General features: G+C 46.6%; 1 protein-coding gene and 1 long non-coding RNA gene across 4 annotated transcripts; one reads left to right on the top strand and one right to left on the bottom strand.

Moving 5' to 3' along the window:
- Positions 1–831: 831 nt before the first annotated feature.
- On the bottom strand, positions 832–1,825 carry LOC149919591 (NADH dehydrogenase [ubiquinone] 1 alpha subcomplex subunit 6-like). The gene is made up of 2 exons (XM_090141542.1): positions 1,649–1,825; positions 832–1,476 (listed from the first exon to the last, which is right to left on the bottom strand). Exons 1-2 carry the CDS (start codon positions 1,767–1,769, stop codon positions 1,319–1,321), a joined length of 279 nt encoding a protein of 92 aa, XP_089997668.1. The 5' UTR covers positions 1,770–1,825; the 3' UTR covers positions 832–1,318.
- Positions 1,826–1,929: 104 nt separating this feature from the next.
- Positions 1,930–17,460, top strand: LOC149919590 (uncharacterized). Of its 3 annotated transcripts, XR_016467048.1 has the most exons (4): positions 1,930–2,497; positions 9,691–9,847; positions 11,822–11,969; positions 15,008–17,460. It is a non-coding gene; the product is annotated as an uncharacterized LOC149919590 (long non-coding RNA). The 3 variants fall into 3 exon arrangements; XR_016467049.1 differs by lacking the exon at positions 15,008–17,460 and having other exon boundaries at positions 9,696–9,847; positions 11,822–15,001; XR_016467047.1 differs by lacking the exon at positions 15,008–17,460 and having other exon boundaries at positions 11,822–15,001.
- The last annotated feature ends 2,221 nt before the right edge of the window (positions 17,461–19,681 follow it).

Genomic DNA, 19,681 nt, shown 5'->3' with positions numbered 1-19,681 from the left:
TGATCTTCCCAGACACAGAGATGGCCTGTAGTTCCCCAAGTCTTCCTTTCTCCGTTTCTTAAAAAATGGGAGTAACGTTTCCCTTTTTCCAGTCACCACGGACTTTACCAGACAGCCATGATTTTTCAAATATGATGGAGAGTGGCTTGGGAACCACATCAGCCATCTCTTTCCAATCCCTAGGATGGATATCATCTGGCCCCATGGATTTATATGCATTCAATTTCATGAGGAGGACTTGGACTTGTTCCACTGTTACAGTGCAACAGAAACCACTCCCCACACCCTCACCTAGAGGTTCACGGTCCTGGCAGACACAGGAAGCCTGACCACCCGTGAAGACTGAGGCAAAGTATTCACTGAGTACCTCAGCTTTTTCTATGTCTGAGGAAGCCAGCTCCCTGTTACCTTTCATCAGAGGGGGAACACTCTTCTTGGCCTGTCTCTTCCTGCCTATGTACCTGACAAGAATCCCTTCTTGTTATCTTTCACATCCCTTGCCAAGTTCAGCTCCATCTGCACCTAGGCTTTCCTAACCCTGTCTCTACACACATGGACAACAGCCCTGTATTCCTCCCAGGGTACACAACCCTGCTTCCACTTTCTGTACATTTCCCTCTTTTCTCTCAGTTTAAGCTGTAGGTCATTACACAGCCACAATAGTCGCTTGCCTCTCCTGCTCAACTTCTTCTGCTGGGGGGTGGAAAGCCATTGTGCTCTCAGAAAGGTGTTCTTAAAGAGCTGCCAGCTTTGTTCTGTACCCATGCCCTTAAGGACAGTTTCCCAGCGGATCCCACTCAGCACTTAAATCAGTAGATCAGGAAACTCCCTAAGACACAGTATGGAGTGTTTGAAAGCAGGAATTCTTTATTTTTGACGCTAGATGCACAAGGGGATCCTTCCACCTAATTACACATACTCTGAACAAAAGATCTTCAGCTTATATACATACATGTGTCATATATGAAAAGGGCTTCCCACACTCAAAACTTCCCTCAAAATCATTAACATAGGGTTTTGCCTCCTTGCACATGCTCAGGCTTTTTGTGGTGGATGTCCAAGTAGACTTTGCAGTCTTCAGTCTGCTGGCAGAACCAGGTCTTCACAAGCGCTCAGTGAGCTCCCTGCTTTGACTGTACAAAACCTGCTTTCACAAAGCTAGCTGATTCAAAGCAGAACAAGCTCACCAGCTCGATGCAAAGACTTGATGGAGCTCCCTGCCTCTACTTGGCACAAACAGTTCAGCAAATCTTCCATATTTGCTTGGTACAAAGACACGGATGTTTTCTGCTTTTTAAACAAACGACAGGGCTACCCATCAAGGAACATTAGCAAGCTTATCAATGTCACTGTAACTCGTATCACCAACCAGCATGTCGATCACGCGCGGGTCCGTCACATGGGCGTTCTTCATGAACATCTCCCGCACCTTGTTGCGGCCCTGCTTCACCGTGATGTCCAGCTGGTACAGGTGCACTGCGGAAACAGCACAGCGCCTGAGCCCGTCCGCATGGCTTTTGCTTCCCTCTGACAGCCGCAGCCCCCCGCTCCCGGAGCGCTGCTCAGCCCCCAAGGGCTGCGGGGCGGCCGTTACGACCTTGAGCTCGCGGCCCCTCCTGCGCACGCGCGGCCGGCGCCGGGCCCTCACCCGCGTTGGGCACCTCGCGGTACCAGGCGCGGTACAGCTCCCTCACGCGCCGCTTGGCCTCGCCCAGGTCCCGGCTGAAGATGGGCTTCACGGCCGCAGCCCCCCTGCCCGCCACCGCCATCTTGCCGCGGCCGCCCCGTCCCGCACCGCGGCTCGCGGCACGCCCGCCCCCGCCGCCTCGGCAACGCGCTCGCCTTCCTATTGGCCTGCCGCGCTGCCACTCCAGCGTGCTCGGCCTGACTGGTAGAGAGGCGACCAATCAGCGCCGGGAGTGCGGGAGGAGGAGGAGGGGGAGGAGTGAGTGGGCGGGGCCTAGTTTCGCCGGACGGCGGCCGTCTGCTCCTCCTGGCGGTTGGGCCGGGCGGGCGAGAGGAGGCGGTGGGGACCGGCGGGCCGCGGGGCGGGGGCGGAGCTCCCGTGAGGAGGCGGTGGGGGCGGCTGTGGTAGGCCGGGGTGCGGCCGTCGGAGGAGCGCGGCGGCGTCGCGGCCCGTTCGTCCTGGCCGGGCTTGGGCAGCGCTCAGCGGCACCATCTGATCGGCTTTCGTGGCGGATGCGGCCAGGGGTTGGACTCGGTGCCCCGATGTGTGCGGACGCTGCAGCCTCGGCTGTTCGGCGATTGTCATTCGAACGAGCCATTATACACCCGTATACGAACACGAGCCTGCTGGGGTCCTTCAGTTTAGGTCTCTTCACACTCTTCAAAAGCGTGGCTGTGCGCTGGCTGCTTTATAGAAACGCTCGCCTTCTGTTCGGAGGTTCTGAAGGGACCTGAAAGGTAACGCTGAAAGGAGCTGGAAGGAACTGCGGGTGCTGGCTACGAGGAGAGGAACGGCACGTGAGTACGCGAGGTGGGTATCGAGCAGGACGGTCAGACAACCACAGGGCCCTTCCAGATCACTTTTATTTTGTCAGATTATTTTGTAGGTGAAAAACATCAGTGTGCAGTTCTGCTGAAGCTGAAATCTTAACAGTAGTATAGGTAATCATATACATAATGTGGTAGATTTCGTAGCTCCCAAAATTAGTATGAGAAAGAGAAATGTATGCATGCGTGCACCGTTTCTTTTTTGCAAGCAATTACGCAAAATTATGCAAAAGCACCGAGGCTTTTTTGTTGCAATTATGCATTCGTGCTGCATTTTCTACCAGCGTGAACCACAGCATTAACACCTGGCAAAACAACTGTTCAGCAATGTTGCAGGAAGATAAAGAAAGCCACCTGTGACACTGGCATCTTGCTCATTCAAACAGTGTAACTCTAGGAGTTTCAACCCTTCCCTGATGGTAGAGGTAATACTGCAAAAAGCTGTTTTGGCCAGCTAAGTGCTGAAGCTCTCACCCTGCCCACCAAAAGCACATACCAAATCACTTGACATTGTGAGCCTTGTTTTTGCAGGAGTCAAGCCAGAGCACTCCTGGGCACCTGGAGGGCAGGTAGAGACAGAGCACCAGAGGCAGAGAGTGGCCAGCAGGGAAGGGAGGTGTCCAGCAGCACTTGTCAGCTTTTTCCAAGGTTTTTTGCTCTTAGAATCAGCATGTAATATCTTACCCTGGATACTCTTTGTGTTCCAATACACAGGAATTCAGGACTAAAATTGAAATTAAGCTTAGCTAAGGATACTGGGCCACATCCTTACGTTACACAGCTGGGGACATCAGCACAGACTTTGAATAACTAGATCCTGGCATGATCTCCATAGCCCTGCAACATTTCTGACAGTGTTTGTGATGGTTTCTGAGTGAAGCGGTGCACGCTTATCTTGGAACAGCTTGCAACTGGTATGGGTATGGGCAGTTTGACAAAACAAAGTGACTGTCCTCCCGTGGCCTGGGCTGATCTTCAGGGATCACAAAGGTGAACTTCTGCATGAGAGTGGTGAAGAAGATGAAGAGCTCCATCTTGGCCAGCTGTTCCCCCAGGCAGGCACGTCGACCTGCAAGAAGGAATGTCCACCGCCCCTGCTTGCACCAGACTTGCGGCTAGATCCTCCCCTTGGACTTACCTGCAGAGAAGGGCAGGAAGGCCTCTGGTCTCACAAACTGCCCGTTCTCATTCAGGAAGTGTTCGGGATAAAACTCATTTGGCTTCTTCCAGACTGTCTCATCCTTCAGCACGGAAGTCAAGTTGGTGATGACTGTCGTCCCCTGTACTCGTTCACAAGAGGAAACAACTTACATGAGAACCACAGAATTATCTTAGCATGATAGATCAGTGCTGGTCTCTCTTTGGTCAATTTCTCCCACCTACTACTGCCATTGTTAGGTGCTTCAGAATAAGGCACCAAGCTCTTCTTGATCTTTCTGAAAACAGAGGTGCAGCATTTGCACATTTCCAGTAACACATGCTGCCTGCCCTGTGCTCACACAGCATTGGAAATTCTGCATTCTTACAAAGGCTGCTCATGCAAATGCCAATTTTATGGTTACAGAATGTAAGCAGCCTCTGCTTCTCAGATCTCCATGGACTTGTTTTGTAGCTGGAAAGAAAAAGCTAACAGATTTCAAAGCCCGACCTTTGTATGGGACATGGAAAACCTCAAAGCTTATGTTTTAAATATCAGGGAGTTATTGTGTGGCTTAAAAAACATCTCAGGCTTGCAATCCAGCCAGCACTGCCAGGGGAGAATGCTCCTGAGATGCCTCTGCAGTTGGTTCCCGCATAAGCAGTGTAAACCAGAGCACAAGTGTGACCATCTGTGTGATCTTAGTATTTCCAAATTCCTAAGTCAGTGTTCTCCATGGCTGTGCTTTGGGGCAGAAGGGACAAAACTGCAGAGTTGTGTGCGGTCACTCCAGGCCTGGCCTCTTCCTGGGGCATGATGCTGCATTGGCTGTCTGGCCACACCCACCTTAGGAATGAAGAAACCTTGAAGCTCTGTGTCTCGGTATGTCATGTGAGGTAGCCCCATAGGAACAATGTCCCCACAGCGTTGTACTTCGTGGATGACGGCATTGGTGTAAGGCATGTTCGCTTGGTCTGCCATGGTGGGTGGTCGGTTTCTTCCAATCACCTTATCAATCTCTTTGTGGACTTTATCTAAAAGCAGCACAGCTTAGGAATTAGAGCTTCCTTAGATAAACAGAAGGGGCTGGCAGAAGTAATAGGAAAGCTGGTAGCATGAGCTGAGCAGGCACTGGGCGAGAGCAGGACGAGCAATTATAGAATGAGCAGAAACTGATGGGAATATACTTTTTCAGTTGCTCAAAAAGATCTCTATAACAATTACTTTAACACAGTACCTTTAATAAAATTCATCTGACATTCTACCCTCCTCAGTGTGACTGAAAGTGTACTCTTGCATGCAGTGTTTAAGAATTAAAACAGCTTATTGTCTATTCCAAATACAGGAAGGATGGCACCATGGCCACTGAAAGTACCCCAGAAGCCTTCACTGCAGTCTTTTCATCAGGTTCCCCACCGGTCTCGCTAAGTTGTGCTAGAACTGCTGTGTTTGGGCAAGCATCTCTCCTTCTTTCTCCCAGACCAACAATTCCCAAGGCTGTTTCTTTTTGTAAAAAGCCCAAAATACGGAAAGATGTGCAGTGTCCTTGCAGTGAAATGAGTGTTCTGAGGAACATAGCACACTTCCACTTGTCCTCTCACTTACTCTGTATTTCTGGGTACAAAAGCATGAACAGGATTGCCCATCGGAGGGTGGTGGAGGTGCTCTCTAAACCAGCTGCAAGCAACTCTGATGTCACCAGGCTAAGGTTGCTTTTATTGAAACCATTCTCTTCAGCCTCCTTACCCTGCAGATAGCAAACAAGTGTGTGACAGGAGCAAAGACACTTTCTTGAGTGAGAAGACTTTCCTTTTGAGAAGTACCGAGAAGCAGTAGATCCATTTTTGCTGACTAGGAAGTTCATCGGCAGAGTAGAGAACAACACAAGCTGTGGTCTGTGTGTGACTGATGTGCTTAAATCATGCCGTTAGCACTGTACTCGTATATCCTGAGATGGAAGTTATACCTTTATAGTGAACGCCTTGTGCTCTCAACTCAGCAGGACACCGACACTTACTGTGATATCCTCCCCGAGAAGAGATGGAACCCTGCTACACAGGCTGAACAGATCTGAAAACCCACACAGCAGAGAGGCGGCTGCACTGATATGGCAAATGCAAATCAGCAGTATTTTGAGAGGGTTATCTATGTATTATAGATTCTCACTGCTTTGCCCTGGTATTTTGTTTCAGTGGCAAAATAAAAGAAATGGATCAGGTTATCATTGCTGCCTATTAAGTCTGCAACACCAATTTCTGCAAAACTGGTCTCTCATCCAAATACTAGTTGATCTCAGATTTGCTAGCATGTGAGATCTAACAAGCTCTCTGCATGAGTTCATCTGCTTGTCATTTCTAATCCCTTTCACACTTTTTTTCCTAAAGACTAGCGTCTGCTAAGTTATTCTGTTTATTTTGGAGCTGTCTTACTACGGATAGCAATTAATGAGGTACCTCTGAGTCAACTTTGACTCAAACAAAAAATCTCTGGTAAGGGAGCAGTGAGACTGGCCTGACCAAAGTTAGCACCGGCAGAAGGATTTTTCAGTCTGACTTCTTTGGGGACCTTAGGTGAGCAGCAGAGAGATATGACAAGAGGGAATGTGGTCAGGCTCATACCCACCACTTAAATGCCTGCAAACTGATGCAGGCTCAAGAGAGAGCTGCCAGACACTGAGTGGAAAACGGATGTGGTATTTGGGGATTACCCTCTGAGGATAATCAAGGAGGGCACAGCATGGAAAGCTGAACACCTCCTTTCTCAAGTATGACATGGAATGAAGAAGTAGGAAATTTGTAACAGTCTTTATAGAACTGTATAAGTGAAGCCAGCTTCTATTGACAAGTTTAAAGAAGTAGAGGAATTTCCTCAGGACTCTGAGATTCTGCTGATCTCTCCGTACCTTTGCCATTTCCTTTAAAAATGCATCAGTGAAGTCTCGAGTAAGCAGGGTTCCAGGTCTCCTTGTGCTTCTCTACGAGCTTTTCTGTGAAGTATTCCTTTTGGCATCGAAAGATCTTCTGTGGCAGTCCAGGAATGAGCAACAAAATGGGTGCCACATGAAGAAGCTGGCAGGCCAGAATCATACAGAAAGAGAAAAGGTATTATATGATACAAAAAGAAAAACAATGGAAACACAGTGCTTTCAAGTGGCAGAGGTCAGTCAGTGTCTTACAGAACTTAATACACTTCTGTATTACCTGAGGCATGAATCCAACTTCTTCGTATAGAGTGTTCTCCAACAAAGTTAACAGCTTCTTGAATGTCTCATCACCATACTCGAAACGCTCTCCATAGGTGATGGTGAAGATCACATTGCTGACTACATTATTTACAAGAAGATGTGGATCGAAAGGCCGACCTAAAAATGCAAATGGATATCAAGCAAAGAGGCAAAGCAACATCATGCTGTGGTACTGCAGCTTCTAGCAACAAGAATACACACATACCTTTTTGTTGCTTTCATGAAAAAATGCCCCCAAAGTGCTGAAAGTAGAAATACATCATAGTAGGAATAGAAGATATTCTTATCTCCTACTATGGTTCAGCTGGTCATTGTTTAAAGAAGAAAGGTCCCAAACAAAAGCCAAGTTACAGGGTAGTTTTGACACATGATAGATAGCACTTCTTCTTGTGTCTTATGATAGTTGATGTGGTGTAAAAGCTGTAAGATTCATTTTGCCATGTGTGATAATATTGATATCATGGAATCATAGAATGGTTTGCGTAGGAAATTACCTCAAAACCCACCAAGTTCCAATTCCTGCTGTTATCTGTGGTGCCACCCGTCAGCTCAGGCTGCTCAGGGTACCATCCAACTTGGCTTTGAGTGCTTCCATGGCCACAGCTTCTCTGGGCAGCCTGTTTCAGTGCCTCACTACTCTCTGGGTAAAGAATTTCCTCCTCTCCCCTCTTTCAGTTTAAAACCTTTCCCCATAGTCGTATCATTATCAAATCATGTTAAATCTCCTTCCTGATGGTAAGTTCCCCTCAAATACTGGAATGCAGCAATGAGGATTCCCTGCAGCCTTCCCCTCTGTGGGCTGAACAAACACAGCTCCCTCAGCCTGTCGTTGTAGGAGAGGAGCTACAGCCCTCTGAACATCCTCATGGCTTCCTCTGGACCAACTCCAACATCTCTGTCTTTCCTGTACTGGGAGCCCCAGCCCTGGATGCAGTACTCCACATGCGGCCACAGGAGGGCAGCGTAGAGGTAGACAACCTCCTTCACTGATGGATCCACCATGTTCCACCCTGTTAGAATTAACATCATACAGCTAATAGTTGTATCCAGCCCTGGAAATAATTATATTTTACCTCTGCTTATTTCTATTTATTTCCTGTTTGAAATTGTTTAGCCTTACAGTAGCCCCCATGTGTAAGGTAGAAGTGGCTTTACAGCACAACAGGTTCAGTAACCATTATTCTGATGGACTTGAAACACGACATGCAAAGAGGAGAAGCTGTATCACTCTATTGCCTTTTTCTGTTTGATTGTTTGGGTTTTTTTATCAGAACATTTTTTCCATCCTGCTGCATGTGACAAACCTCCTTCGGAATTGATTGCAGAGCACAGAAATCCGGCTTCCTCAGTCACTCGCTCTTCCAAGGACTTCTTTCCCATTCCAAAGTTCCTCAGGGTAGTGAGCGTGAATTTCCTTAGCTCCTTCCAGACATGCCCATATCTTGCCAAAACAACCCCTGGAAATAAGAGTGTCCAAGAAACATCAGGAGCTCTGAGCTGTACACCATACAGTGTTTCCTGGAAAAGAACAAATGTGAGTTTGGAGGTTCACATTGGTGGGAAAGGACAAAAAAAAAGGTAGGGCTGCGTATGGCTTGTTCATACAGCCATTCTAAAAACTTAATACTGCACATTCTAATGCAGATACCTGTCTAGCAAAGGTGGAAATGGGGGAATTCAAGGAGAGCATTGGAAGGAAACATTCCTCCAAATTATTCAGCACTGTGTCCTTAGCTTGCATGAACTGAGTCGCATTTTGTGCAGAGGATCTGATGCGGAGGGATGCTTTCTTCTGTCCTCTAGGAGGAAAGCAGCCATTTTTTTGTCATGACAAGGACATGGTCATAGGGTGGCAATGGGCAGCGGGCAGAGGGAACTACGAGCTCTCACCCTGGCATGCAAGTTGTAGCACTGATGGTATTCTCACACTGCTGAAGAGGTGTGTGCTAGTGCCTGGAGCTGTACTACAGCCACTTTCTGGAGCTGCTAGTTCACCTGATTCTGTGACCACAGAAGAGTGGCAGATGTACAAGGATATTGGCTAGAGGGACATGTGAAGGTGGCTTTACACTGGGAAAATCCTGTCTACACATTATCTAGCCAGTCCTCCTTGTGCTAGTGCCTGTGGGAAATGTATGTTTGCAAAGGACCTGCCTTCAGATTTATGTCCATAGCCCAGATGTTCATATCCTGGGAAGTATGGGCGGTCGGCAAAGTCCTCTGATTTGTTGACCAGGGCTTCCTTCACAGTTTTGTACCCATTCAGCACTACCACATTGGTCCAGCAGTTCTGGAGACTGAAGACTTCTTGCAAAACTGCAAAGATAAAAAAATCATGGTCCTGAAAATGATCTGACATGCAAGTGTGGGAAAGTAATGTCAAAAACATATCCTGTGTCTTTCCTTAGCGCCTGACTGTTCAGTGGTTTGTACTGTTTTACTAGGAGACCTTCCAGCTGACCTTTGACTGATGATTGTCTTTGCAGTGCAACAGCTCAGAGCAGTATTAGCCATTATCCGCAGCAGGGAGCGATGCACTGCAACTGGCAAGATTTAATATACAACTATTCTGGAGGAACTTGTCCAGAGCATTGTGTGGGTATTTTGGATTTTGTCTGACATCACAAGGTCAAGAACTTGTTTGAAGATATTCAAAGACTGAACATTCAAGAACCCATTATTTCCCAATACTCGTAATTTCATTTGAAAACCTAACCAATTTTTAGGTAGTTCTAATTTCTGCTCAACAGAAATAATGATGATAAAGTGTATGTAATTTCTTTTCTACCCAAAGCTCAGTTCCCAGAAGCGTGCTTGGAAAAGGCAGCTCCACACTGGAGTTCCAGGTCACCTTTCTCCCCAGTGGGAATGTACTCTCCTATAAAGACTGGTAACTGGCATGCATCCTACATCTCTGGTGATCTGTAAAATGACATGTTGCTGACAAAAAGGTGATTGCATAAATGAGTTTATCAGCTGTATGTTCTTTGTCTTTATTGTCTTTTGTCTTTGTCTTCCTTCCTTTCTTCATTTTGTTCTTTCCCTCTCATTCTCTCTCTGTCTTTTACTTTCACTGTCTTTTTTTTTCCCTTGCCTTGCCTTTCTCCTTGGCTTTATGTCCTCTTCCTGCCCCTCCCCCCCACACTTCCTCTACACTTCCTTCTTTCCCCCTTTCCCCCCTTCTCCCCTTTTCTCCACTCTCTACCCCTTCCCCCATTTTCTCCTATGTCTACCCCTTCCCCCTGCCCCTTTCCCCTTCTCTTCATCCTTCTCTTCTTCTTTTATTGTTCCTATTTATTTATTTATTTTTACAGTGGGATTTGAAAGGGGATTACCATTTCAAAGACACTAGAAATACATCATTAAAAGCAATTAGTGGTCAAGTATCCAGTAATCAGTGCAGTGAGAATGACCCCGATTTGGTATGATTTGAAAATGGTAATCTTTTGGACAGACTGCTAAACAGTTTTGTGTTAGAGAAGGGACCTTTAGATTTTGCACACTGAAGTAAAAGCCCGTGACTGATCTGCTGCAAAGTGTGCTGTACTTTTCCTTCGAGAAGAAATAATGCCTGACTTTGAATAGGAATGCTACAGTCATTTTTGGCACTACTGATGGGGCAAATCCTGCAAGCCTCTGTCTTTAACTGAAATTGCCAGATGGCTGTAGACGTGCTTGATGATTCACAGAGCAGTCTGCCATTCCTGCAACACTTCCCCAACCCGCAGAGTGCCGTGCATGTTGGCTGGGTCCACTACTCACCTTCTTGAAGGAGAGAATCGGGTTGTTGTAGTTAATGTATGGCATGGTCCCAACAAACGGCAGCGACACTGGGCTTGGGGGGTAATGGCTCCACTTCTTTCTGCGCTTCATGAAATCAAGAAGCACGGTAAAGACGGTAAGAAAAACTCCCAGTACAGAGATGTTGTTCCAAGATGACAGCCACAGGAGCAGTGTCATTTTATAGTCTGTCTCCTCCTCAGTCTTCCTGTTTTGACCCAGCACTGTTTCTGTCCTTCTCCTCTGCCTCCTGCTCCCCATGCCATGTTGTTGCTGACTTTTAAACATGGAATTTGGCATGGATCCAGAGCTCCTTCTCTGATCAGCTCAGCATTGGGGGAGTGGCGATGAGAGCCGTTCCTTCTCCTCTACGTCTTTCCCGTATTCGAAGGTTAGAGACCTCCTTGTCCCTGCCACCATGGAGCACAGGCAGTTGTGCTGTCTTTGGGGTAGGGCTGGGTGATGTCCAGGTGTTTGCCTGTCCTGTTCCACAGCCAAGGTGGGATTGAAGTGCTCACAGCAGTCCAGGCCAGTTGCGTACACACAGGAGGTCTTGAAAGAGTTTATGTCTGCTGTCTTATTGTTGTCGTATTAATGCACAGCCTAAACACAGGCTGTTCAGATTTCTGCTTGCAGGGCTGAGAATTTATTCCACTGGAACTTTTGAAAGCTTTGGTTAGGTCACGCCTTTCCATAGAGAAAGCGCTTACTTCACAGCAGTAATCTTACTACAGTGGCATGAGACTTTAAAAATCACTTCTGTTTCTGGGAATAACAATCTTTGTTCAACCCCTTAGTGAGGTCTCAATGTATTCATCAGAGATTTTTGATGAAATTTTGCTCTTCCTGCGCTTCATCCTCAACAGTAAATGTTCAAGGGGTGTGTACTGCCAAAAAGTGATGACATGAATACGGTGTGATTGTGAAGTGAGGGATATTCTTCTCTGCTAATATAGGGATTATGAAAGTCATGAAAGAAGACATGATCAGATTTTAGAGTTGAATATCTGATTACAACTCACATTTGAAGGGTTGCAGGTTATGGAGTCATAGAATCCTTAGAGTTGGAATGTATTTATATCAACTGAAAATGATCTTGCAAGTGTAAATTGACTTTTTTTTTTCCTTTTTTTTTTTTTTCCCAGTCTTGCAGCTCCAAGCTGTGGGTTACGGTTGACATGCCCAAAGAACAGGATGCCATACAGAGAGACCAAGACAGCTTGGAGGAGTGGGATCAGGAGACTCTCATGAAGGTCAACAAAGCTAAGTGCAAGGTCTTGCACCTGGGTCAAGGTGCATGCAATTATTTGACATTGCTTGAGTCAGCACTGCACAGCACAGCCCTCCCTGTGCTCTGCTTTCAGAGAATCACAGAATGGCTCAGATTGGAAGGGACCTCAAGGATCCTGAATCTCCAATCCCCCTGCCACAGACAGGGCCACCAACATCCCCATTTAATTCTAGACCAGGCTGCCCAGGGCCCCATCCAAGCTGGCCTTGAACACCTCCAGGGACAGGGCATCCACAACCTCTCTGGGCAGCCTGTTCCAGCACCTCACCGTTCTCTCTGTGAAGAACTTCCCCCTGACATCCAACCTAAATCTTCCCTCCTTCAACTTAAGACCGTTTCCCCTTGTCCTGCTGTTATCTATCCTTTCAAAGAGTTGAGTCCACTCCTGTTTATAGGCTCCCTTTAGGTACTGGAAGGCTGCAATGAGGTCACTCCGCAGTCTTCTTTTCTCCAGGCTGAACAAGCCCAGCTCCCTCAGCCTGTCTTCATAGGGGAGGTGCTTCAGCACCCTGGTCATCTTTCTGGCCTTCCTCTGGACCCTCTCCAACAGCTCTCTGTCTTTTTTGTAAGACCTAAACACAATAATCCAGATGGGACTTCGCAAGAGCAGAGTAGAGAGGGACAATCACCCCCCTGTCCTTGCTGGCCACCCCTCTTCCGATGGAGCCCAGGATACCATTTGCTTTCTGAGCTGCAGAAGTACACTGCTGGCTCATGTTAAGTTCTTCATCCATCAGGACCCCCAGGTCCTTCTCTGCAGGGCTGCTCTCAAGGACTGCTCCTTCCGTCTGTATAAATGCTTGGGATTCCTCCATCCCAAGTGCAAAATCTTGCACTTTGTTGTGTTGAACCTCATTAGGTTCACCTGGGTCCACCTTTCAAGTCTGTTGAGGTCCTTCTGAATGGCATCCCTTCCTTCCACTGTGTCAACTGCACCACTCAGCTTGGTCTCAGCTTGGTGTCTTTCAATTGACACATCGTTTATAGCACACTGATCGTTTTGGTGTTGCTGAGCTATGGGCATGTGCACAGGGCCACCACACAGAGAGGAGCCACCACCTTTAAATGTCAGGGAGGGAGAGGGCTGCACTGTGGATGATGCTGGACTGCATGTAGCCCACTGGCTGTGGGTTGTAAATGTGTGACTTTGGCAAAGCTTTTGATACCATCTCCTGCTGTACCTTTATAGCTAAATCAGTGTGATAAAGACTGACAAGGTAAATGATAAGGTGGGTGGAAGAGTGTTTAGTCTATGGATTTCAAAGAGCTGGAATCAGCAGCGCAGAGTTCAGCTGCTGGCTGATCACTAATGACATCCCTTAGATATCCACACACGGTTAACATATTTACTAATTACCTGGATGACGGGACAAAGGTGTGTTTGCAGAGAAGTTTGAGCGTTTGTTGGCTTGTAAGTACCCACCACATTTTGAACAGCTCTACAATGAGGTCTTTGGAGAAAGAGCTGTGACTCAATGGATTCAAAACCTAGTTCGCTTCCTGCTGCTCACACTCTGCTTTTGTTGGGCTTTTCCACAGATGTCAGCAGTGTCTGTATGGAGCCAGCAATCTTTAGTGCTCAGAGCATCCCCCTGACACATAACCAAAGGACCAAAATGGAATGTAATTCAAAATGACCATCTAAGTGTTGGGATCTAACAAGAAGAGCCTAGCAGCAGGGTCAGAGGGCTCCCTCTGCCCTTAACAGCCGTATGCCCCATACCCAGCTCCTGGCTGGATCACAGATTTGGCAGGGTATGATGGGCCTGTTGATGGAAACTTGCAGCTTGTGTAATTATACAGCATCACATGCTTACTCCCCTAGTGAAAGCCCCAGCTCCTGAGCAGCTGCCAGCAGTCAGGAGCTTCTACACTGGAGCCAGCTGGTTCACACAACAGGAATATTTCCTTCAGTTCTCAGAAACAGTTCCTTCAAATTCCAGGGGCTGCTTTCCCCAAAGCATCATTAGGTGGATCTAAACCTCAGCAGTATACCGTTCTGGAGCAACAAAGCCACTGCTTGGTGTTCATATAGCACTTATTACATTGGAAGTATTTGTACAGCCTTAAGATGAGCTGTGCAAACCGCTTATTCATAACAAAGCAAGTAGTAGACCTGAAATAGCCAAGTCTTTCACAGTGACTTACTGCCAGCCTTCCCACTTTGCACCAAAATCTGTTCTTGAGTCTCTTCTTTAAATTCCCCATGGCTTTTCCCTGTACCCATCCCAGCAGCTCACCTGTAACCAAAGCAAGTCCTGGTGGTGCTCTGCTTCTGCTGCCCATCCCATCCCTTTCTCTCAAGGAGCAGCGGCTCTGAGCTTGGTACCAAAGCAGGGGGATGTTCTGGGTCCCATCTCCCAGCCACAAAGGGCAGCTTCTTGCTGTAGAATGCTGAGGAACCCAGCAGGGATCAGACAGCTCATGCAACCCCACTGGTTCTGTCCTAGCTGCTAGTTTGGGTTTCTTTTCTAAGATTCCCAAGAGCAGTGAATATATTGCACTTCTTTTCATTTTTGGATTACTGCTTGTACCGTGTGGTTTTTCTCAGCTGTACAGGAGCATCCAAGGGAATTTTGGACAGAGTTACTGGCTCAAATCCTGTTATTAATTTTCTTGTAAACAAAGCATTTATATCCATATGGGAAAACTCATCCTGCTTTCCTAAAGCATGAGATCAGTGGGACACCTTTGAAAATAATGAGGTGATTAAGTATGGGTTTGGCAGTTGAAGAGATGGAAGAACCATGATTTAGTTTCAGCATCGATTTGAGCTGTGACTTGGACGCAAGCAAGCAGCAGGCTGGCATCTCAGTTTCCCTCTTGTAAAATGTATGTAATAGGGCCATTGGCTCTGCAGTGATAAAGTACCTGCAAATCTAGGTGCGAAGTACAGTCAAGAGGACTGATACCATCTTGATTGCAGAGGAAAGAGGAAGGTTGGCAAACAGGAATTGGGAATGCTAGCTTGCTCACAATTAGGCCCCCAGTTTGGGTGTTTATGAATCCAAACAAATTCTGAATGTGTTTTGCTTCCCAGGAAAGCTGTCAGAGCTGCACCAGAAAGGTGAGCTGCCAGAAGCATTACTTCCTGACCACTTACTGCTGTAGATCTCTGAGCTGTAGGAAAGGCATAACTGATGATCCATTCATGTTGCCTTCTGCAGTCTTCAAGGATGTGATTACTTCAACTCTGAAGATATTCTGGGAAACATCACACAGCCTACTCTGTCACTCCGATTAGATTCATGGGTAAGAATGAATAACTGGATGCAAAAAAACAGCAGCTGATGGAGAAACACAAGAGAAGAAGGATGTAATGGAGAAGATTACATTCTCAGACTGTTGTCTGCAAAGGTGCAGGTATCTGCAGAGCAGGCTGAGCTGACAAGGAAGCTGTGCCCAGTGCTTGTGGGCTGCACACCAGCGGCTGCTCTGACATCAGTTCATGAGCTCCTTGGCTCTGCCCTTCATTAGTGGCCCGTTAAATAAGCAGAAGATGGTCTGAAGAACCGTCTTGATTCTGCAGGCACACCATAAATAACGTAGCACGTCAACAGAGAAAGTGAAGCGTGTGTTTTTCCCTGCTCTTTTTGCCAAAATGATTATGAACACACTGCAAATTAAAATATACAAGCACGCAATTTTGGTGGTTTATAACCCATCATTTCCAAAGGCACCGAATACTCAGCATTACAGTACAGAGTTTGTTATTCTGTTATTTTAATGAATAACACAGTGGCAAGCTCATTAGTGATTTTTTCATGTTTTTATCTGTGTTTTTTATGTCAGCAAAACAATGGCTTCAACACTAGCAAGCATTTAGGAGTATTTATCAGTGCATTGGAAACACAGAAGATTATTGTGCTTTATGACCACAGCAAAACAGGTCATTTGTGTTTGATGCCTCCAGTGATGATGTTTATGCTTCACAGATCCAAATATGCACTGGAAATCAGAATGTGTATTTATTTATCAACAGGAAAACCATGAATAATTGTTTGGGTTTGAAACATTGGCTCAGCAATGCTCACAGTTGGATTAATATGGGAGCATGTGGAGTGAAAGGGAAATTAGAAATGATGAAAATGCACGGAACTTCTTAATAGGAATTGTTCAGCAAATCGCATGCTGGAATTCCATTCTGGATGAGTTGGTTATTTACACCTCAGCAGCTCTGGCAGCAGCATCTGTGTGTGCATCTCCAACCCCAGATCAGAGCGCTTGGGCAGGTAAAACAAATGTTTGGGCAGTAATAGCACTGTAGGAGATGCTAGCTTACTTGAAACACTAAAATTTGGAGATTTTGAAAACCATGCTCCATCCAGAGATGACAAATATTAGTCCTTGCGCCTATTGAGTACCAGCCCAGCTGTGTGTTTGCTAACTCCTTCCAGCAGCTTTCCACTGCATTGCTCAGAGATAAGGCACACTGGGTCATATATGAAAAAATGGATATCCTCAGGCACGTCCTTAATTGCTTTGTACTCCTTATTGCTTATACCAAAGTCCAAAGTACCAAATGTCGGGTTTGCTGGAAAGCAGGAAAAAGTGGGGAGCTTCAGTTAGGAACAGCATCCTGAGGAATTCGGACTTTGGAGTAGTCTCCTTGCTGGGGATTGCTCAGAAACTGTCTGGACATGGCAGTGGGCATCCTGCTCTAGATGGCCCTACATGGCCCCTACTTGGGGCAGGGGTTGGAGCACATGGACCCAGAGGTCCCAGCCCACTTCAGACATCCTGTGGTTCTGTGCAGTCCACTTTGATAACTTTCCTCTGAAGGCTTCATGCAGACCATGGTCTGTGCTGACTCCTGTCTGCAGAAGGAGGGAATAAGGCCTAGTTTGGGGTTCAGAGTAACCTTCCACTGCTGCTTGAACAGCCCTGCCTGCACTGGATGGTGGCAGTCAGGCTCTCAAGATGTGTCACAGTTCAGGATTAAAACCATGCTAAATATTTTCAAGAATCTGTGCCGTCTGACTGCCCTGACATGCCATGTGTAGAGCAAACAAAGGCAATGACAGAGCCTTTATTTGAGAAATAGGTACTATAGGAAAAGATATCCAAGAGGAATTAACTCACCTCTCCCGGTAACAGTTTGGAGAAAAGGACGAGCTGAGGAATGTGACCATCCCCCGTTTGTACCATCATGCTACAACAGAGAAGGGAGGAGGAAAAGGGGTACCCACGCGGACTCAGATGGCACGGGAAGTATTGCGGAGACAGAAGGGGTGGCTGTAAACCCCCCCACCTGCTCCAGCACTCATGTACTTACTTAGCTCACCCACTGTTTCAGGCTGTCACCTTGGAATTCCACTACACCATGCCATGGTGAACAGGTGCCTTTATAAGGAAAATGGAGCTGGTCTCTCCAAATCAAATGGCAACAGGATGAGACAGCAGTCACAAGCTGCATGGACCTCTTGATCTTGTGAAGCAAAGGAGATAATGGAGATTTTCCTCAGTGTGGGGAAAAAAAAAAAAAAAGAACAATTCCAGAACTCCAGACTGAATACTACTGAGTACTGAGAACAGCTGAACAGCTGATAGGCCAAAAACCCAATTACTGAAGTTGCTGAAGCATTACCACACTTGCGTAGCAGTCACCAGGGATGGTGAGTGCTGGTGAGCCTGGAGGTGCAGGGAATTTAAGGGTGGAGGGAGAGCTGGGAAATGTGAGCTCCTGTATCCCAAATCCTTTGGGCTACAGCTCCAGAATACATCATTTGAGTGCCTCAGAAATGAATTCTAAACAATAGGATAAGACAGCTGCAGGCAACACAGGTGTGCAATGAACAGATTACCTGAAAGTAATGGAAGATTGGGAAATGCAGCAATGGAGTCCCAGGAGGACTCCATTGTCAGTGGAAAGGATAATGACTTGGTCTGCTTACACCTTCTGGGAACTCTTCGAAGCTTTTTGAGTCACGGTCTCCTGGGATTTTCCAAATTCTCAGGAATACTTGTGTTCTCTGACAATTACAGCAGCATGACCCATGAAGGCGGAGGTACTACTCAAATCCCAACAGTTACTGTCAGTGCAGCAGGGAAAACAAAGGGAAATATAAGAGCTGGTTGCTTCTCTCCTCTTTATGGCGCCTTATGCTGAGCTACTCAAAGCTTATTTCAAGGCCTGGTGCTCAGGATGTTGTAGGTTGAAGATAGAGACTTCTGACTGCAAGGAAGAGTTTTTTCTTGCATGATTGCTGGCTGTTTCCTTGTGCAGAGGCACAATGCCTTGTGGGAAACCTTGAATGGTAGCCTTCAAGTCGTCCACGTGTCTTCTGTGCTCACAGCAGGCTGAGTTGCATTTTAACCCACATGAATAGACTCTTACCATCCGCACAGGCTGGTCAGTGAGCACAAACATTACTCATTTTTCCCCAACTGTTGAACACCTATGCCGATATACTTACAGATGGAGATATAAGCTTACACATTGCGAGTTCATGTATTCTTAAAAAATGAAGCTGTATTTCCTTGATGCACTTAGTGAAGAAAGAGGAAGGTTAGAGAGCTGTTGCAAATCGCTAGATGAAGATGCTGTTCAAACCAGCCCAACTGCTCTTTTGCTTTGCATCCTGAAGGACTATAAAAGAGAATTCTCCCAGGCACTTCATTAAGCACTTGACTGCAGTTTAGGAATAGTTTTTGTTTGCTCTTGGTTTTGATCAGCTACTCTCAGATCCCAAGCAACTCCAATAAATGCTGAAAAGAATTAAGGGGCAAATCTCTTTCTCCAGAATTGGTATTTAGAGATTGCACAGACTTTGGGTGTTCCCCCAGCACAATCAGCCCTTTTAATAAGCTTATATGAAGCTCTAGAAACCTAACACTTTTCACAGGAATAGCACATGGATTCAGTTGCCCCACAGAGGCACACATTCCTTTGGTTTTCCTGTGCCTACCTCAGTGCCCCATTGCACAGCTCAGCACAGACCTTGACCTCAGCAGATGTGGAAGCAGTCTTCCTTTTCTGCACTGATTATGGGTTGCTATCAACTGGTTTCATAAGAGCAAGATTACATATCTGTGCTCTGAGAGGGACAAACAAACTGGGATAACCCAGACAGCAGTGCCTTTTTAAGAAAAGCAAAATTCATCTTCTGTTCAAAACTACCATTTGGATGGGAAATGAACTGATTCACATTAAAGAATTTATTTGGGACCTGTTGTGTGGTAAAACAAACAGCACCGAATGAAGTTGGCACAGTGCCTATGTGAGCACTTCTCCCAGAATTAACAGATGGACCTTCAAACCCCAGAGGCAGCCAGCAGGAGCCCAGGTCTCCACATGCCCTCCAGTGCTCTCAGCCTCCTCAGCCCCACAGAAACTTCCCAGGATTTCTTCTACTGACCTGTTATTTCTCCATGACTCTTCCTCACCATCAGATCCTGTGGAAACAGGGGCCTCACCTCCCTGTCACTGTGAGCGGGATTGTGGCCCTCATGCAGGTGGCACCCATCCCACAGTGTTAGGCCCCATCAACATAAGCAAACAGGCTGTGCTGCAGATGGACGCTTGTGAAGCAGAAGCCTTTCCATTAACCAAAAGGCTATAGTCATTGCTGCGGATCACTCAGGATTGGGATTATTTTTAGCCATTTCCCTTTATAGTTTGTTCATCTAGACTGCAGCAACTGTGCACAAAAGATGCATCTTCCTCTGAAGCATCAAACCACAAACTTGATGTTTCTAAACCAGTCTTTCATAC

This window comes from Phasianus colchicus, chromosome 1 (genome assembly GCF_987193195.1).
Source record: "Phasianus colchicus chromosome 1, bPhaCol1.hap1.1, whole genome shotgun sequence".
Lineage (NCBI taxonomy): Eukaryota > Metazoa > Chordata > Aves > Galliformes > Phasianidae > Phasianus > Phasianus colchicus.
This window is presented reverse-complemented; position numbering and strand designations above follow the sequence as displayed.